The 20798-nt window shown below is 35.1% G+C and overlaps 1 protein-coding gene across 2 annotated transcripts in view; it reads left to right on the top strand.

The window, feature by feature from the left end:
- LOC106471362 (cysteine-rich hydrophobic domain-containing protein 2-like) overlaps nt 1-20798 on the top strand; it is a 60926-nt gene that overhangs the window by 24764 nt on the left and 15364 nt on the right. The window contains exons 5-6 of one of the 2 annotated variants that reach the window (XR_002613238.1): nt 5816-5872; nt 13487-13549. Coding sequence is in view for 1 of the 2 variants with exons in the window: in XM_013931962.2 (XP_013787416.1) it covers nt 5816-5872 (57 nt within the window). In the remaining variant the exon portion in view is untranslated. The remainder of the gene's footprint in view (nt 1-5815; nt 5873-13486; nt 13550-20798) is intronic. The other variant, XM_013931962.2, reaches the window with a different exon arrangement.

Here is a 20798-nt window from a genome sequence, read left to right as displayed (position 1 = left end):
GCATCAATATCAATTCCAACATGTCGGCCCCTGCCATCACAGTCTTTAAAGCTAAAGTCACCTGAACGAAATTGCTGAACCATTGTTGACACTTACGAACGTTTAGAAGATTTCCATAAACTTTTTTGATATTCTTTGTGGCTACAGAGGTGTTGTTTCCCTTCTTGTATTCAAACAGCATTATATGCCAAATGTGTGTCTCGTCATGTGCCATCACTATAAGGGATTAGAGTATACTAAACTTCACACATTATATAGGCTACACTAACACAATGTTTAGGTGGCTCGTTTAAATATTATACGTGATGTATGTATTTTGTGACATAATTTCTTGATGACCCAATACAAGATTGCTAGTAGGTTTTTCCTTGCAATATATCTACTTTGTTAATATGCCCTCTCCAGACCATACCCATGGATTTCGTGGGTAAAGCTGAAAGGGATAGCTGCTCATCCTCATCATTCCTAAGATTGCATAAATCAGGAGTAGTTTGCTTTTTTTAAAAAAAGTTTTTTTGTCACCCATTGCACTATCTCCAGTGTTGATGTTCCTGTAGACTCTCCACTGAATTTTCTCCCCATTTTTTTTTCCAGTTGAGTGGGGTGGTGAACCATGGAGCTATGCTCCTGAATGTGGTTGTGATATGATACAAACAATAATTAATCCATTCAGTTGAGAGTATGGTGGTGGTGTTCTGCTGGTTTAGATGATGTGTTCTCCAATCTGATTCTTCAACTCTAAAAGGGTCTATCCATGAGGATGTTGTAGCTTTGGAGTGAACTGTTGAAATTGCAGTTCACTTATTCCATTGAGATCCCTCATCCTACCCCCACATAGTGGCTGGGTTTTGGATTCAGAGCAGGACCAATCAACATAAGTCCTCACACATGTATTACTGGTAACTATTCCCTCACTCATTTGGCCTCATGTTCGTTGCTAACATGTTGTGAGTCATGGTGGATGAACATTCAGGTTGCTATAGTTCTTCCTCTTGTGCTACTCCTTGAAGATTGCGATATACCAAGGATGATACTGTGCTAGGGGTGGTTCCTATATGGCTGGTTTTGAGTGGGATATTTCACAATATGGTGACATCTTTATTATTCTGATCAACCAGATGTCAGGTTCCTGGATAAGTCAAACATTTTATCACCTTGCTATCATGTGTCCCGTTCATAGATCAGTGGGCATGATATTTTCTTCTCTTCTGCTGAACTTCAGGTGAAGATGGAATAATCCTCTTTTTACCCCCACCAGATGGCTGGGTTTTTGGATTGCAGGAGACTTGCCACTGGTATAATCCTAATCCTACCTCCACATGGATGTTGGTTCCCAGTGGCTGGGTTTTGGATGCAGTTGACTTGGTGTGCACAGTCCATCATGCCCTAGACACTCTACACCTTGTAACACATCCTTTTTACTCTCACCCACATTACTGTTATCTATGTAATTGAGATTCAGATATTGAGTGATTTTGATAAGTCTGCAATTCCTACACAGAATTTAAATAATACAGTAAAACATGCAAGTATTTTGCAGAATATAAATTATAGAGTAAGATGTGAAAGTACTTTACAGAATGTTATTAACCCTCGTGCTACAGACTTGGTGGATTACACCGACCCTGTGACCCCAAAATGATCATCAAAATTTTTGTACTATAACATTTAAGATGTTTTGTGTATCTTCACAAAATCTAGCAAGCTCTCAGTAAACATTAAAAGTCTTTTGTACATAAAAATCTGATTTTTTAATTAAGTATTTTCACAAAAAAATTATCTGTGAATATATGGTGTTAGTGTTGACTGTTCCAAGTGCAAAGTGATTTTCGTGTTAAGATTAAAAATAGTTTTCTTCACCTTAAAGTTATAATTTTCCTATACTGAAATTATATTTCCGTTAGGTACATAACTCCGCTTACATAAATAGCTGTTTTCATTCAGTGCTGCCCGTCTATACATAAAAAAAAATTTTCGCCCGCCCCAAGCTTTCAGTCTCCATGTACCTTACAACTAACTGATTCAAATCCTTCTCGTATGCAAATCATCATGCAACAACCCTCCACCGATAACAGTGTGACACACTCTCCTGATACTTGTGACTCCCTCTATTCAATTCTACAGAACTATCACTTTGAATTTTGGCAGAAAATGGAAGCACCAGCTTTTAGTGGGGAGAAAAGGTGGGAGAGGAGGTAAGTACCTATCAGAAATATATTTCAGAAAAATTATAATTTTTGATACATTACCTCTGCTCACATAAATAGTTAGAATCCCACATTCAATAGGTGGAGAGACCAGTGCGAGGGAAAGAAAGAAGCATCCTTCAAAAGTGACTGAAGGACACCCAAAAAGAGTAGATACTCACAGTAGAGAATCATACGTGGGAGACCATACCAGGTATACTCTTCACCCAGTGTTGAGAAAAGTGTTGCAGATATGGGCAGAAATTGGGAGAAGCACATCCAAAAGGGAGAGAGCACTGGTTGGATAGGGATCCAAACCACACAAAATAGGAATCTCAATTCCATAGAGTACATCAATGTGGGTGTGAGTAAAAGGATGTGCCTCCATGTGTAGAGTGGCTAGGGCACGACAAACTGTATGTGGCAAATCAACTGAATCCAAAACCCAGGCTGCTGGGAACCAACATCTACACAGGGGTAGGATGTGAATCATACAATTGGTAAGTCAACTACAATACGAAACCTGGCCAATGGGAACAGACATCCAAGTGGGAGTAGGAAAGAGGATCATATGGCCGGCAAGTCAACTACAATCCAAAACCCAGGCCACTAGGAACCGACATGCATGTGGGGGTTGGAAAGAGGATCATGCCAGTGGCAAGTCAACTACAATCCAAAACCCAGCCAGCTGGTGAGGGTAGGAAAGAGGATCATACCATCTTCACCTCAGATTGGAGGGGATTTTATACCCCCCCCCCCAATCTATGAATAATGGGACACATGATAGTTTGATTGTTTGAACGATCTGGGAACCCAACTTATGATATCGTAAAGATGTCTGTTTAATGTAAATCATCTCACTCAACACAAAACTGACAGGAATCACCCCTAGTGCAATAACATCCTTGTTATAATAAAATCATCAAGGGGTACCGTAAGAGGAAGAACCATATTAATCTGCAAATACCTTTATCATGACCTACAACTCAGATGGAGGAAGAAGAGTATAAGTGAGTGAGGAAACAGAGACACCTGTAATACATGTGTGAGGACTTGATTGGTTCAGCTCTAAATCCAAAACCCAGCCACTGGGAACCAACATCCATATGGGAGTAGGATGAGGGAGTGAATTATTTGTATTCTATAATGGGCTTACCTATTTTAGTGAATTATTTGTATTCTATAATGGGCTTACCTATTTTTAGTGAATTATTTGTATTCTATAATGGGCTTACCTATTTTAGTGAATTATTTGTATTCTATAATGGGCTTACCTATTTTAGTGAATTATTTGTATTCTATAATGGGCTTACCTATTTTAGTGAATTATTTGTATTCTATAATGGGCTTACCTATTTTAGTGAATTATTTAAATTCTGTAATGGACTTGCTTATTTCAGTGTATTATTTATATCCTGTATGATATTTTCCTGTTTCAATGTATTATTTATATTCTACTAAAGATCTACGTGTTCCAGTGTATTATTTATATGTTAAGGACTTGCATGTTTCACTGTATTATTTATACTCTACAAAGAACTAGCATGTTTATGTGTATTTTTGTAATTGTGATTCAGATACCAAAAATCATTCTATTTTATCACAAAATTCTAAAATAATTTTAAAGCCTGATGGGCACTGTTATTGAACAAAAAGTCTCAGAAAAATTAGCTGAGTAAATTAGTTCTAACACTAGAAAGGATTCAGAAATCTAAAAATACTGTACGAGTAAAATTATTCTGGCTTTAAATAAGATGTCTCAGAAAAACTAATGGAGTGAATTAGTTCTTTCATGAAACATGTAGTCTCAGAAAAACTAGATGAGTAGTATAACAGGTGAGCCTATGAAGGCCAGTCATTTGGGTTTGGCTTTTAACAAGTCAGGAATGCTGTCGTTTGTGTAGCTGAGTGAGAACAGAGGTCGCCAACTTGAGGAATTTACATGTGAAACAAAGAATTGACTTAAAGACTGATGATACGAACAACATATAATATTTCATTCCACATCTATGTCTAACATATTGACATATTCAGTAACATCGAAAGTACAAAAATCACCTTGAAACAGTTCTATATCAGAGTCTTCATTTTGCTCTTGTAATTGTGCATTAAGTAAACCTTCTATTGAATTCATTAATTCCGAGACAATGTTGAACAAATTATCCACTAAATTATTATGTGAAATACTAACATAATTACATTTCAGTGAGAATCCAGTTGTAGTTAGAGAGCTTATTTAACATCATATATTATACATTTATTAGACTAGAGGAGATGTCAATTGAAACTTACAAAGAGTTTGCATGTGAACACTAACAACAGCCATCTTCACTAACTGGAATGCCAGAGAGGACTGGTGCAGGATTATCTGTCAGAGGAGTACGGTAGAGATCTGGTGCTGGGTTTTAGGCCTCAGGAAATGTCAGGGAGAGCTCCTGTTCAACCCAGAAACATAAGTTTTTATATGTTATTCTGTGTATTATTACGATACCTCAAATAACTCTCCAGGCCCAGTCTACAAGTAGTTCCTTGATTTACATGGTTCGAATAACCTGATTAACTGAACCTAAACAAAACACTAATTAGAGTTTGTCAAAAGCTGGTAATCAGCTGCTCTTTTGCATGTATCCCTCATTTTTGTTGATTATTCTATTGCTGCAGTTAGTGTACTTAAGGTAAACTTTCTATAGTTTTTCTCTCTGCAATGAGAGCGATTGTTTATATAACAATTGATGTCACAATTTGTTGCCGAGTTTCATTCAACTCATCACATGACAATTCTTTATTTAGGACTTTATGAAGCTTCTATTATACACTCATTAATGTACATATCCTTGTTACAACTTACATGTATATATGACATACATAGGATATTCAATTTTCTCTCCTAAAAGCATTTGGAATATCAATACAATTGCCTCAAAATGCATCATCAGAATTGTTTTGGCACTAAAAAGAGTCTCAGAAAAAACTAGATGAGTAATATAATTCTTGTGCTCAGCAAGATGTCTTAGAAAAGCTGAGTAAGTTGGTTCTGACATTAGAAGGGACTGAGAAATCTAGGTGAGTAAATTAGTTCTAGCACTAAACAAGGAGTCTCAGAAAAAACTAGATTAGAAATTAGTTCCTGGTGCCAAAGTCTCAGAAGATCTAGCTCAATGAATTAGTTCTGACACTAAACAAGGAGATTCAGAAGAACTAGATGAGTTGCTTGGTTTTAGCACTAAACAAGAAGTCTCAGAAAAACTAGATGAGTAAAATAGTTCTGGTGCAAAGCAAGAAGTCTCATAAAAAGCTAGTTGAGTGAATTAGTTTTGCTATTAAACAAGAAATCTCAGAAACCCTACCTGAGTGGCTTAGTTCCTGCTGGTACTGAACAAATATACTCAGTGATGTTTTATAAAATCATGTAGGAATATAACAAAAACACTTGCAGCAAATGTGATTTTTTTTTTTTATAAATAGCATTCAGAAATGTTTCTCTCCTTTGGTGGTTTAATAAAATTACTCAATCCATTTTCCCAGCTTTTTTTTTCTCATATCTACATTTATTAGTATACATTAAGGAGTTGTTTGTTTTATAAGTATTATATTTCACATTGACATCATGCAACTTTTGTTTTTAACAGACAAGACATTCAATAGAAAAAGTATTGGACTGGGAAAATAGTCACCTTTATCACAAGGTAAGTGTATTTGAAGTCTAATGATTTTATATTCTGTTCATCTTTTACAATATTCTTAGGCAAAACTGGACACAATGTATAACACACAGTGAAAATAAATTTTTATCTAAACTCAAAAACAATCAAAGTTAGTTAAGTACACAAGACAAAGAAGAATGTTTTTACTAGATGCTTAACTCTCTAAACTTCAATAACAACTAATTAAGAGGTTTATTAAGAACTAAATAATATTTCAGGTTAAACTTTTGGTGAATATTTTACTATTACAATTAAAGAAAAAACTTAGACTTTCAAAACTGAGAGGTTGAGTTTGAAAGAGAAATAGAGCTAAGAGATTATAGTGTTATATATGAAATTCTATAATACTGTTCTTCTCGAGATGTGAGCATCACTGATGTCACACTTGGCAAATCCCAGTAAGGGAGATTGTAACCTTGAAATATCATTTGACCAATCAATGGAAAAAAACTATTGTCTACTTTCATGCATGAGGTGCAGCTTTACAACTTATGTGTAGACCAGGTGTTATCTTTAGATAGTGACAAAGAACAAAGGTAGCTAGAATGACAGCAGCTTAAGGACTTTCTTAACCATGTGTTATGTGAAAAGTGTACACACCCAGAATATTCTATTATAAAATAAAAAATAAGAATATTTTGGTATTCCCCCACTTTTCTTACCCCTCTTCTTCAGGCTGGGGTGAGCATGTCCGAGTGGTTAGCGTGCCGCCGGACTGTGGATCTGAGGTTTATTGACTTGCACCCCCACTCCATCAAAACAAATAATGCTCCATACTTTGGGGCCATGGATGTATTATAAAAGTAATGGTAAAATCCTATTATTTTATTAGAGTGGCCTATGAGTTGGCAGTTAGTAATCAGCTGTTTTCTGCTTAGTCAATCACTTCAAAATTAAAGACAGCTGGCTCAAAAGGTACTCTGGCAGTTTTGTGAGAAATTCAACATAGAATAACTACTCAGGCTTATCCTAAATCTGACAATTAATTTTAAACTTAAAAGTCAATAAATCTATACACATACACTGGTCAAGGAGTACTGTAACCTCCTCTTGCCCGTGTGAACACTTACATACATTTCAGACAACATAACCCTTTAACAAATACTCATGAACAGAGATTATCACAATATGCAGATCTATAATATGTTCAATCATAGTATAGAAATGTCGTTTAACAATGAATTAACTCGATAGTTATAAAAAATGATTTCAGTGGGATGAAGTAAGAATCTCCTTTAACAAATATAATCATAAAATAAGCACAATAAATTGTACAAAATACAAAGAAAACTTGTTCTTAATAATGAAACAAAGTATACAAAAGTAGCAAAAGTATGAATACCAAATGAACCCTCACAGAACCAAAATATATATCAAATTACGTAGAACCTTTAACCCTTTTGCATCTGGTAGGTCAAAGTGCACATCACAACCTTTTACAGAGTTGCACTTAAATTTTAATTAAACTATTTTATTATCAATGTATATGAATACACTAGATAACAAAACATAACTAATAATTGAAATTTTAATATTATATAACTTTTTTTAAATTCCTAATTTTATCAGGAAATATTAAGATAAAACTTCAATCTCCCCTAGTATGAAAATTGTAACAGACTCTTTAGGTCTTCCCTCTTCTATAATCTAATTACCACCCTCCGAGAAGTACAGAATTTAACATACATTACTCATTATAATATAGTTATTACTCAGGCAAAGCATAATTTTTGTAACCTTCAATCTTAACTAGAAAACCACATTCCTCTTGCCACATCCTCCCTTTCACAAATTGCTAATAGTTCTCTCTGACATTTACTGCTATATTACTTATAACTAATAGAATGCAAAGTTTAATCTATCAAACATCACATTATATTACTTTGTATTCTGTACAGAAAATTGTTTATTCCACTTTCAGTTCAAACTTCATTCCCATCAAGGAGCTTAGCTGAATTTTTAACGGCTCTTATTGCATAGTTAGAAAGCCAAAAAAAATTTTGATAGTAATAGAATATTGTCTGCTTTTTACATGTTATTATTCTGTGTTCTTCAGTGCAGCATTTAATTTAATATAAATTTAGTGTAGTAGTACCATTAGTATAAAAAGTAGGGTTAAGTGTCATTAACATTTGAGAGCAAAAGAAAAAAAAAGAAGATCCAGGGAAGTACTTTATTTCTTGTTTTTCATGTATATTCTTTATTTATTATTATAAAAGTAACTCAAATGTAATACTTAGACACTTTTTAGGTTAAATAGGGTTTGATTAGGTAAAATAAAGAATTATAATATTTTTTACAACTCACAAGTAACTTGTGCATTATGTTATTCAATAGGGTAACATGAGCTGCAAGTACACTAAGTAATTTACAATTTTTATAGTGGGGATATCAGTTAGTCATGGTTCAAAGGGCAATAAATTTAAATATAAACAAATGTATACTATTACCAAGCTTAAAGCTATTTAGGATAAATAAAATGTAGTTTCATGTTACAATATGAAGTCATTCTAGAAAGAAAAAAGGGTAATTTAGATTTTTTTAAATATTTTTTTTTTGGTAGTTACAAGGTAGGTCAAATTGACCAATCTTGTATAGAGTTATGGTAGAGAAAATAACAGATCAAATATATATTTTTACTGAAAAGATGTAAGAAATTTGTTTAGGAAGTTTTAAAGATTATGCAAATGAAATTTGAGATTTTTCAGATGATGAAAAGTATTTTTAATCTTAACATGAAAATCACTTTGCACTCTGAGCAGTCAACACTTTGAATCCATATGTTCATGGAGAAATTTTTAGTGAAAATACTTCATTACAAATTCATATTTTTTTGTCTACAAATGACTCTTAATGATTAGTGAAATTTTGGGAAGATACACAAAACATATTAGAAGCTATAGTATGGAAATTATAAAGATCAATTTGGGGTCACAAACTCAGTCAATTTGTTAGAGCCCATAGCGAGAGAGTTAAGTACTTTCATAGTCGTAGCGTATATATATATATACCACTGTGGTTACAAGGTCATGTAAAATACACAAGCCCGTTATGATAGGATTAAACAAATCATGGAAAAACATTACAATACAACAAAAAACAATTAACCATTTTACTACATACATTTTGCATACAAACACATTGTGAGACACCTATTACCAATGCTCTGATGAGGAAGAGTAGTCGTTTTCTACTTTTTTTACTTGTTGTTTTAGAAAGAGATGACTTGTATTAAAAACATAAAAAAACAGCACCCAGTGTATACTCACTCAGTAGCACTGACTCTATGGTTTGTATGCTAGGCACCATCATTGATACTGGAGCATCTGAAGGCTAGACCTACCCCGTTAACTTGATGTCTCTATCCTTGGGCCACAAGCTTTTGTGATACTGGTTCTCTAGTGCAATCATTATGAGTTGCTAGCATACACACAGAATGAACTATTAACATGACTGTTGTTTCAAAACAAGACAGCCAGACATTTTTATCTCAATTAGTAAAAGTTAGGATTGAAAATTTAAGGTTAGAGGAATTCTGATTGGTCACAAGGCCAGCCAGGTGTGGGTTGTAACTGCTTATTTACAAAAATTGCTTATTCTAAAACCCTTTTTGAGGCAGAGTGCTGAAACTATACCATGGTCACATGACATTTCTATAGGTGTCATGTGTATGACTTCCTTATATCACTTGTAGAAAATATATCCTTAACATCTGTGAACTTCTGTCTTCCAGACTTAATTGTGTCTCCTTTTGCCCAATACCTATCGCTGTGCTGCCATCTGTTCCCATTCCTATGACCACGACCAATACATCTTGCCCTCTGATTCAGACACATTTCTTCCAATACTATCTGGTTGTCATGTAAATAGAATCTGAGTCCAGTAGGAATTGAGTAGGGTAGAGACTGTGAGACTGGTTCATACATGCATCATGACTGGGCTAGCTGATGCCAACATCTACTTCTGATCATTATAATCTGCTAACACTTACATCAATTCTCTTTTGGGACTAATTCCAGATATAAACTTAGTACTAGCTAGATCTGATTTTAAAAGTTTTCACCACACAAGTGTTACTTTCAGCTACCAGCAGTACACTTATAGCCTGCATTTTCCTGCATCTTTAACTGTAGCTTGTACTGAAAAAATGTTAAGTACATATTGAGAAGGCTGAGTGCTTTACTATATTCTTCAATCTGCATGGTTAAAAATATTGCATCATAACAAAATAAAATACTGATACACCAAGTATACACTTGTTGTAATATCTAAGCTACTGTCTGTGAATTTCATTTACTACTGTTAGTTTCATCTACTTATTTAAGTTTAGTTCAATGGAACTATCCTACATGAATTTTAACAAAAAATACCATTTCTCTCAAACATGTCTCAATATTAAAGTAAAAATATTCTCTCACAAGTATTAATTAAAATAACAGGAGCACTGTACCTTCACGTAATATCTTACACAGTTAATCACATATAACAAAGTCTTAATGTCCAGATCATATCCTTTGTTTCCATTCATATGTTGCTTAATAGTTGTGTTTTTTTAGCAATTCATCACTCATGAGTGACTTTATGTAATGTCCATATATGTGTGTGTAAGACCACACACATACACATTTATATCAAAATTACCTATCACCACATACACTAGTAGCTCACAACAGACTGCCTTTGGTTCATATACACATTACTTTAATAACCTTCTGGGGTTATGACTTTCTGAAACCCCATCTCAATAGCTGCAATATTGTAATATCCTGTCAGCTATATGTTTTCAAACATAACAATTTTTTTCAGGTGTCATGAAATTAATAATAAGTGGCAGAATTCAGCCAAACTAAAACATCTCAGCTAAAAAATCTGGTAAGCCAGGATTAATATTAGTTCTCTCAACATGGGCTCAGTCAATTTGACTTACCACATGACCTCTTTGTACTCGTTTAAAGTCTTTATAGATTTAATAATTCTAACTTTCAATATAGTGTGTATATCTTCACAAAATTTGGCAGTCTTTCAGTTAACATTATAAGTCTTTCACATACAAAAATTCATATTTTTAGTGAAGTATGTTTTATAAACTAAAATAAAGATTTGTCCATGGATATATTGAATATTAGTTTTGAATAGTCTGTGTGCAAAGTAATTTTCATTCTAAAATTAAAAATACTTTTCTTCATCTCAAATTTCCTTTGTGTAATCCCTAAAACCATCCTAAATACATTTCAAACGTTTTTCTTCAGTAAAACTTTATATTTTATGTATTGTTTTCTTTACCCTATCTCAAAAAGAGATTGGTCAATCTGTCCGACCTCGTAACCACCAAAAAAAAATAAATCAAAATATATCTAAATTACCCTTTTTTTTTTCTAAAATGATTTCAAATTGTAACATGAAACTACATTCATTTATCCTAAGTAGCTTTAAGCTTGTAACAGTATACATCTATTTATAATTAAATTTTATTTTTTGATTGCTCTTTGAACTGTGTCTAACTACTATCCGTTCTATTATAAGTTGTAAATCACTCGGGGCACGTGCTGCTCGTATGTGTGCCTCGTGAAACATTTTTATTATATTATTATTATTATTTATTTTATCTAATTTAATCTTAATTAATTTAAACACTGCCCTATTTTTACATTTTAGTTATTTTCATAATAATAAATATAGAATACATATTTTTCTTGCTGTCAGTTGATGAGGATATGTAAGCCTGCTATTTTATACTAATGTTAGTAATGCACTAAATAATTTTAATTAAGTTAAATAATGCACCAAAGTACATAGACTAATAACATGTAAAAAGTTAACTCTCAAAAATTTTCTGGCCTTCTAACTATGTGACAAAAGCCATACAAATTCATCCAACTAGTCGTTTAGTTTCTCACATACTTGTACTCTGAGTGAAATTGACTATTATCTGTCCAGAACACAGCGTTATACAATATGTCATTTGACAGATGAAAACCTTGACTTTCTATGGTTATAGGTGATGTATAATTAAACATAAGAGAGAACTATTGACAAATCTTGAAAGAGAGGATGTGACAGGTGGGTGTGGTAGGAGGGGTTTGATTTTCTATTCAATAGCTCTATAACCAAACAAACTTGAAGGCTATAAAAATTGTTTTTTTAGCAATGACGATTCTATAGAAAGTAATTTACATTTAATTTTGTACTTTTTCAAAGGGTGGTGGATAAAATAGAGAAGACAAGATGCCTAGAGTAAATATGTCATGAGTGTCACACTAGAGGAAATTCAGGATTTTTTTTTAATGTTGCATGGTACAATTAGGAATAATTGTAGATTATTAGCTATGATTTTATGCTATACTAATTGTTATAACATAAACAAAAGTAGTTTAATAAACTTTTGAATGTAAGACACAAACTTTCTGTCATGCATACTAAAAGATATCCAGGACAAAAGGGTTAATGCAGTTACTACACCGTGCATCAATATGTACCAAGAGGAAATTAAACTCTATCACTTTATGTGGAAAACGTATATGGAAAATTAAGAGTACAGAAAAGAAACTAGCAAGGAATATATGGTTTGCTTTGTAAAACTCCAGCCACTTGGCAAGATCAGATGTGTGATTCTCCATGGAAAATCGCTTGGAAAGTAAGGATTGCCCTTTCAAATAAGTTTTTGAACTTATCTATCATTTTGCCTTCTAAATACATTGGCTACAGTAAGTAACCTGTGAACTTGTGGGATATCTGACTTTCATGTATTTTTCTCCAGTTTTCAGTAGCTAGATGACAAAACAAGAAGCCCTGTTTAAAACTATTTTGTTTCTTCTTTGTTTAACTGTTTTGAACCTGTGTTTAGCAGGAACTTTTGGCTTTGCTGCTGGACATCAGTGCACCTGAATACCACAAGAGCTACTATAAGCATTAAAATATGATGTGTATGCAGTACATTATGTGAAAGCCACTTGGTTATTTTACAGTTAAGACATTTGTTTGATTGAGAAATTAACAACTGAAAGTGTGTTTGCAACCCTTACTTTCTAAACTGTTGAGAGAAATATTTGGTGGTGAGTTGTGGGTCAGACATTTAGCCATAACTGATCAATTTACTAGGTTGAATTTTAATAGATTTCTATGGAGCACTTCATGTTAAACTCACTGGATACAAATCTATGACAGCTGAGATTGTGAAATGAAAATCCTAGGGAAAGTTACAGATTCAATTGTTAGTGGTAACTGGAAGACAATAATATGCCTCTCACACAGAAATGCTATCTTTCTAATGCATCTTCCTATGAGATTTGCATGCCACTAGCATTGAGATAACTTCCACCTAAATTCATGTGTTTAACCTTATGATGAAGCTTTACTTCATTTGTATGTAGATTACATAACTCGTGAAGTTTCTTTACAAAAGTGAAACTAGTAGATGAAATTTGACAAGAACCTTCCTAAATGTATGGAGTTTCAGAAAAATACAATATTTAGTTTTGATTTTTTCTACTATTTCTCTTAAAATTCTTTATTTAACATAGTTATTTGTGCTCTGAATAATTCACCTGCAAGGTAATTTTCACATTAAGTATAAATATACTATTTTTTATCTTACAGTTTTCACATTTCACTTCCATAATCTCTAGAACCTTCTAAATGAACATCAAAAGATTTTTTAAGGTAAATGTTTATATTTTATTTTCCATTTTCTCTATCATAGCACTAACTTTGACTATTATTTTAAGTATGATGGTACAGTACAATAATATACTTAGAATTAAGAAATAGAAATATATACATACCTTTTATTTCATCATCGAACAGTTTTCAAATATCTTCTTTGGGTCATATGTGTAGTTTCACTTCTTTACTTTTCACTTATAATTTATTTTTAATGTTTTATTTTTCTTTCCAATTCTTTATCTTTCATTATTTAATGTTGGCACACATCAACAGGTGTCTGCGAATGATATAATGTTATCATCGACAGAAACAGTTTAGCCTCCGGCAAACATTTTTTGCACTTGCTCAGTTGGGTAACACTTGGTGAGAGAAGCAAAGCATAGAATATATTTAAAAAATCATTAAATCTTTCAAATGTGAATCTTAAAATAAACGTAATACATAATTAACTAAAATATAAAAGTAAAAGTTAACACAATTTAACTGTTTATCAAACTAATAAGTATAAGGCGAGAAAAAATAGCCAAGCACTAGGAACAATGGACTAAGCTTCACTTCAACTTCTTAACTTTCCTGCTCTTGTTACAAAATAGAACATGAAATCTGCTTTTGTTATTGGTTATAAGTATGCCATTCAAGTTAAAACTGTTGCTTAGCAATACAGCTTCTACTTTGAAAGTGGGCATAGCTTATCTTGAACTGAGGAACTTTTACAATGGTTTACTCAATGGAAAATTCGTGGAATGTACTTGAATTATTGGTAAACAACCTACATATGTGTTCTTTGAATGTTTGCAAGAAAATGTATACATAACACACACTTGTTTCTCTTATATCAGCTGTAAATTTGAGATTTTTAACTGTGGTTGAATCACTTGAGAAAAAACTAAACTTTTTAATTATTGTTTTAGAGGTTTCTTTTGAAACAAAGGAATAAAACTTAGATAATATAAAACTTTAAATTATAACATACTTAAAAATAATAATGTCATTAAAATACATTCATAATAAAGTGGTTTAATTATATTTTGAATGTAACTCAGTAACATGCACAGAAAGGGATTAAAAATGGTATCATCATCAAAGGGTTAATGTGAACTGTGCTGGTGCATGATGATGCCATTATGCAACAATAGCCCCCACCAATAGGAGGTTGATACAAGCTCTATACACAGTAACTCCCTTCTATGTACCTGCACTTGTGATAACTTCATTCGTTTTCTCAGAATTACATTGGACAGTTGTGTTCATGTTTCTTGTTTAAGTTCAGTTTGGGATTTTCATTCATTAGTGGCTTTTTGGTTTTCATTTTACATTAGCTTTTATTTCAAAAGTGTTGATTATTATCTTGAATTCTCAAATGATGGTGACTTCTACTTAGCTCTATGTGAATGACAATGTTACATGCACAGGCCTTTTTTCTATTATGTCCTTTGGAACCTCGTTGAGTGTTGGGGACATTGTAGCCTTTGTTCAATGTATTGTGGATTACCATTTTTACTAGGCTTCCTACTCTTGTCCCTTCAGCCAGTCTTCATTTTCTTCAGTCATGAATGGTCTATTGGACCACAAAGTTAACCTGATTTTCTTTGGATAGTGCCTTACTATTCGAGGAATGACCATAACCTTCCATTCTCTTTCTGGATTTCATTTCCACATATTTTCCTTTCCTTATCCTTTGTTTGTATCCTTAATATTGCCTGTTCTTCACTCCATGAACCCAGTTATTGGGATTACTTTGTCTTTCCTCCTTGCTTTTTATTAGGATTTATGCTGTTTTATTTCTTTAACATCTTCTCTCTCACACCCGAGTATCTTGTCTCCATCATGTTCGTGACTCTTTTGTCCTGACTTGCAGACATTCTTCCTTTCCTTTTTAGATTCTCTATCTTTAGTATCTATTTGGCCTGCTTGGGAATCAGGCCATTTGCTTTCTAATTAGCTCTCTAATTCTCCTATTTCATGTCTTTGTCTTTTACTAACCAACCTCCTGTATTCTCTCTTCTCCCTCCATCTTTTATCTTAGGCACTTCTTCATGCTCCAGAGGGGTTTTCTGTAGAGGTTCATTCCTTTCTTTTTGCTAACTTAGCCTTTTCCACTTTTTATGCTTTATCTGTCCTTACTTGTCCTATTTACAGGATCCCCTCTACTGTTTCTGCGTCCATTGCTGAGTTTTATGCCATTTCTCTTGCCCTGGATCACATAGAAGCTAAGTAGTACACTAACTGTGCTATTTACACAGACTCTCTTAGCTCTCTTCTGGCCTTGGAATCGAATAATGTAAATCCTTACCCAGTTTTCTCTGTCATCTGTTTCTATCGAGTTTTTCTGGATACTAGTCATGTTGGGATTCACAAGAACGAGCTTTAAGACATTGCAGCTAAGTCCGTCTGCTCTGGCAATGTCACAGCCATGCCTGTCCTATAAAAGGATTTTGGTCCTGTGATCAAGGCATGCCTTTACATCAGTTGGCAGTCAATTTGGGGTGAGCAACTTCATAACAAGCTTTTTGAGATCAAATTGGTTTGCATGTCTAGTTTCTATAAGGTTCAGCAGGAAGAAGTTGTCTTGTCCTGGGGATTGTGTTGGTCACAGTTTTAACTCATCATTTTCTTTTATATAGGACTGATCTGCCAATGTGTGGCTTTTGTGAAACTCAAGTCCCAATTGCCCACGTTTTAATTTTGTACAGTCATTACAAATGTCATTGGCGGCACCATTTTAGACATGTATTTTCTAAGGGTTTACCCCTGACATTGGATGGTGTCATTGGTGATGGTGACACTGTTCAACTTGATTGTGTTTTTAGCTTTTTAGGGTCTTTTTACTTCTATTTAGTTTATTACTACTTTTTGGGAATTGTTTAATTTTTAACTTGTTTTCTTTTTACATTTTGTTGTATTTCACTTGTGGCATTTTTACTAGTCATTTGGTGCAGATAGTCTAGTTGCTTTGCATCATAAAATGCCAACTAACCCTACTCTTACCATTCCAGGTTCCAGTCCTTCCCCCTCATTTTTCATTTTCCCACTACCCTTGTCAGTGCCATCTTTTCCTCTTTGCCAGCAGTTGGTCTCAGCTTTTGCCAAAATACATTTTTCGTTTTCTTTCCCATGGCTTTCTCACCCCCTTCTCTTCCCAATTCATTTTCTCCTCTCTCTTGGTCCATCTGTGGTTTTTTTCACCCAGTTTATGCCCCCAGTGGCACAGCAGTATGTCTGCAGACTTACAATGCTAAAATCTGGGTATCGATACCTGTGGTGGGCAGAGCACAGATAGCTCATTGTGTAGCTTTGTGCATAATTACAAAAACAAACACCTGATGTACAGTTGGCCATAATCAGACACTTTCCTACACATCCCTATTGTCCCATTCGCCAGACATTTTATACGTTCCATCCATCAGATTCACATCTTCCAATTTCTTTCTCTTCCCTTCCACATAGCATCAGCTCTTTTTGGGTTCTTGTATCATGAAGGCTTTTGCTCACAATCTTCATGGCCTTAGCCTACCATTTCCTTTCTTGGAGGATTGGCTTCAATTAGCTCAATCTCAGATAGTGTCCTTTTCTCACACTTCCTTTGTTGGAGACTACTCAGTTGGAGTATCTTGTCAAGCTATCCAGGTCCATTCTCACATTCATTCAATAGTTGGCAAATCTGGGTGTTTTCTTCATCTCTTATCTCAGCCAAGCTTAGCCTTCTCTTTGTTTGCAAATTATGGAGTGTCTTGTAACCTGGATTTGTACTTCCCATTCTCATCCCCTTGCCTTTGGGGACTCTGGTGTTCCTGGAATCTTTCATTCTCTTGGGTCATACACACATGCTCCTCCTCTAATGGACTTTGTGAATCCAAGGGATTCTTTCTTGAATTCTGTTGTCCTTAATTGTGAACATCCCCTATCTTCTCCTTTAGGAATTGTCATGGACCTGCCACAATATTACTTCCAGCATTCCCTTGCCATCTCATAAGCCAGATCTGTTTCTTTACCAATACTTCCCTCATGGATTGAGGTGCATCTATGGATAATGAAGACTTCTGGTGTTTGGCCACAGGATGAGTGTTCATTCCACATCAACATGCTCAAATCTCTTGTTGTTCATTGAGCATATTTCCTGTCCCTTCTGGTGGCCCATTTGATCACAATCCACTTTTGACATTTCCACAGTCATTTCTTACAGTAGCTGTCAAGGGAGCACTTGTTCCAAGATCCTTTGCTTTCAGGCATTGGATGTACTCTTCTGGGCTCATTCACATCAGGTTTGTCTTGCTGCCTGTCATGTACCATGAGCTATGCACTTTGTGGCAGACCGTGTTCTACTTACAGAGTAGTCTCTCCACCCCAAGGCCTTTTACTGTTTTTGCTCTTAGTTGGATAGATGCCTTTGCCACACCTCTAAACTACAAGCTTTCTTTTTTTTATTCCCAGTTCTTCATCCTTCAGCTTTGGCTGTTGAAGCTCTCAGCCAGGACTGGTCTCACCTTTTTTCTTTATGCTTATTCTCCTTTTTGACTTTTCCATCAGGTCCTTGCCTTGATATGCAACATTTCTTCTTGAGAGCTAATGTGGTGCCTGTTTGGCTAGCTTAACCGTGCCATCCTCTGCTACTTTGTTTGGTGTCCAGACCCTCCCTTCTTATACCCAATGTCCTCTGCCTTTGCATCCACATCACATGTCCCTTTTTCCTCATGGGAGGTCAGTCTTCATGTGTGGAATTTGTCCAGTCCTAACCTCCCTTTGGACTGGACTCTTTGGTTATATAACCTTCTTCTCACATTTCAATCAAGAAAAGTGGTGGTCTTTCTGCCTTTCCTATTGACTGTTTAACTATGATTTGTCGATCTCCAGCATTGTTGGTTATTTGGCAGCATTATCCACTAAATTTTGCCTTTCCTGGTATCATAGATTGTTTTCTTCCCCTGTCCTCTCCGCTATTTTCTGTTTCTTCCATTTTCACCTACCTCCTCTCCCAACTTCCATGCGAATGGATCCTTCATGTATTTTTGCACCCACTCACTCATGCCACATTTGAGCCATTGGCTTCTTGCTCTTTGCACTTTTCACTTCCCTTTTATATTCTCCTCCTTCTCACATGTGGTTGCCATCATTCAGATATCTATGCTATTGATGCTTCTCAAACCTTCTTCCACAGCATCTATATACTCCTCTACCTGGACCAGTCTTTCCTACTTCATTTTCTGCTGGTTGGGAGGGAAACCATACTTTCTCTTCTATATTCCTTCTTTCTATCTCTCACCTCTATGGTCATTAAGACACAGATCGATTCCTGTGTCCTGTTTGGGCTGTTTGTTGTTACTTATCATGGACATCTCCATTTTTGGGTCCCTACCATTGTCTGTTCCTACCTTGGGACCCCTCTTTTTCCAGTACCCTCTCTCCTTCTATTCATGCTGGTTGTTTTATTCTTTTCTGTGTGTGAATGCTCACAGGGTTTTTTGTTTTTTTTGCATCCGATTTGTCACTTTTCTTGTTCTCTTTGCTTCCAGTTTTTGCCAGCCCTTGGGCAAGATCCTCTAAGTGGGGATGTGGACAACTTCCCACATTTTTGTTGCTCATTCTCTTCACCATTTGACTGTTTAATCTCCTACTGGATTTTGACTTCCACTGGTTGCCATATTGCATTCATCTCACCATCTTTGAAAAGAATAAGTATTTTTCCCTTTCTGTTGAACAGGATCCTACCAGGTGGCTAGTGTTGCCTCCCAGGGTATGCTTATATCCCAAAATTTGCATTAAGCCACTATAACAGAAAGTGTTCAGCCCATCTGCCTTGGTTCTATCGGTGCTCACTGCAAGATGAAATGTTCCACAAGAACACTTGAGATATCCTTGTATTATACAAATTTTCTCAGTTGTCTGATCCAGACTGTATTATTCAAAAAGCTGGCACTAGGGAAATGACTGCCACTTCTCTGGCTCGAGCTTACCCAATTTTATAAAAATGGTTTCACAGTCACCCATTACACTGTCATCAGTAAAATATTTTTCTGCATGGTGGTCCAATGGGGATCTGTGTATTTCTCCAGGTTTTCCCAATGCCACTTAACATTTCCCAACCACTAGGGTGGTAGACCATAGAGAATCCTCATTGGTAGGGCTTAGCACAATATAGTGAGAAGTAGGATAGTGGTGACACTGTCAGTGTTGTATGGGTCACCTCTCATACAGGCAGAGTCAAGGTGGACACACATCGCATGGTATTATTGCACCCTAACCACACTACATGTGTTGGCTTTCCGACAATTCCGTCCATCCCTGTGACATTTTAGGATGTTTCACCTGTCCCTCTCTTTCATCTCAGGTGAAGACTATACCTTGGTCGAGATGAGATGCTGTCTCCCATGAGTGTTCCCTATGGAGCCCCTGCTATCAGGTGTGACACTATGGTCTTCCCTTGCACCAGCCCCTCCACCAATTCAGTGTGGGATTCTAGCATTTCTGTGTGAGAGGTAAGTTATTATCTTGAAAGTTAATATTTTCAATAGATACCTCTTCCCACCTGTCCTTCCCCCTTCTGGTGCACCGTTTGTTTTCTTGCCTCATCTGAGAATGAAGTTATTACAAGTTCAAGTGCATAGAGGGAGTTACTGTACATGGAGGTTGTGTTGCCCTCTTAATAGAGGAGGGATATTGTCACATGATGACACCAGCACAGTTCATATAAAACATGTGGATTTAGGTGGGAGTTAGCTCAAGGCTAGTGGCATGCAAAGCTTATAGGCAAATGTGCAAAAAAAATAGTATTTCTGTGTGAAGAGATTAGTATCTAATGGAAATACATTTTCAGATTAAAAAAATGTTAACTTCGGGCAAATATGTGGATATAACTTTGACATCTTTGTTTACCCAACACTCAGGATAACTTTTAGAAGTGAATATTGACAAATGTTTGCTTATAGAAACTTCTTGATCAAACTTATGATCTTGAGGGTAATTTGGTGTGACTTTGTGTTTTGAGGTGGTACCTAATGATGTGGTTAGCATATATAACTGTTTTTGAAGTGTAAGCAGAAAGTTTTACCTTGATGCAGCACAGGAAATTAACATAGTCTATATAAATCTAACAATATGTCTGCCATTTAGCTAGATTTAGCTATTTTTAGTGTTCATCTAATATAATGGGTGTTTTTGCTGATGATTTTGCTAACAAAATAAACATAGTGATTCAGGCTGAATGCTGTATGACTGTTAAAGTAATTTTGCTGCCATTCCTCAAACACCT

Source organism: Limulus polyphemus, unplaced genomic scaffold (assembly GCF_000517525.1).
Source record: "Limulus polyphemus unplaced genomic scaffold, Limulus_polyphemus-2.1.2 Scaffold4572, whole genome shotgun sequence".
NCBI classification, from domain to species: Eukaryota; Metazoa; Arthropoda; class Merostomata; order Xiphosura; family Limulidae; genus Limulus; species Limulus polyphemus.
The sequence above is the reverse complement of the archived record's forward strand: the minus strand, read 5'-3'. Positions and strand labels throughout refer to the sequence as shown.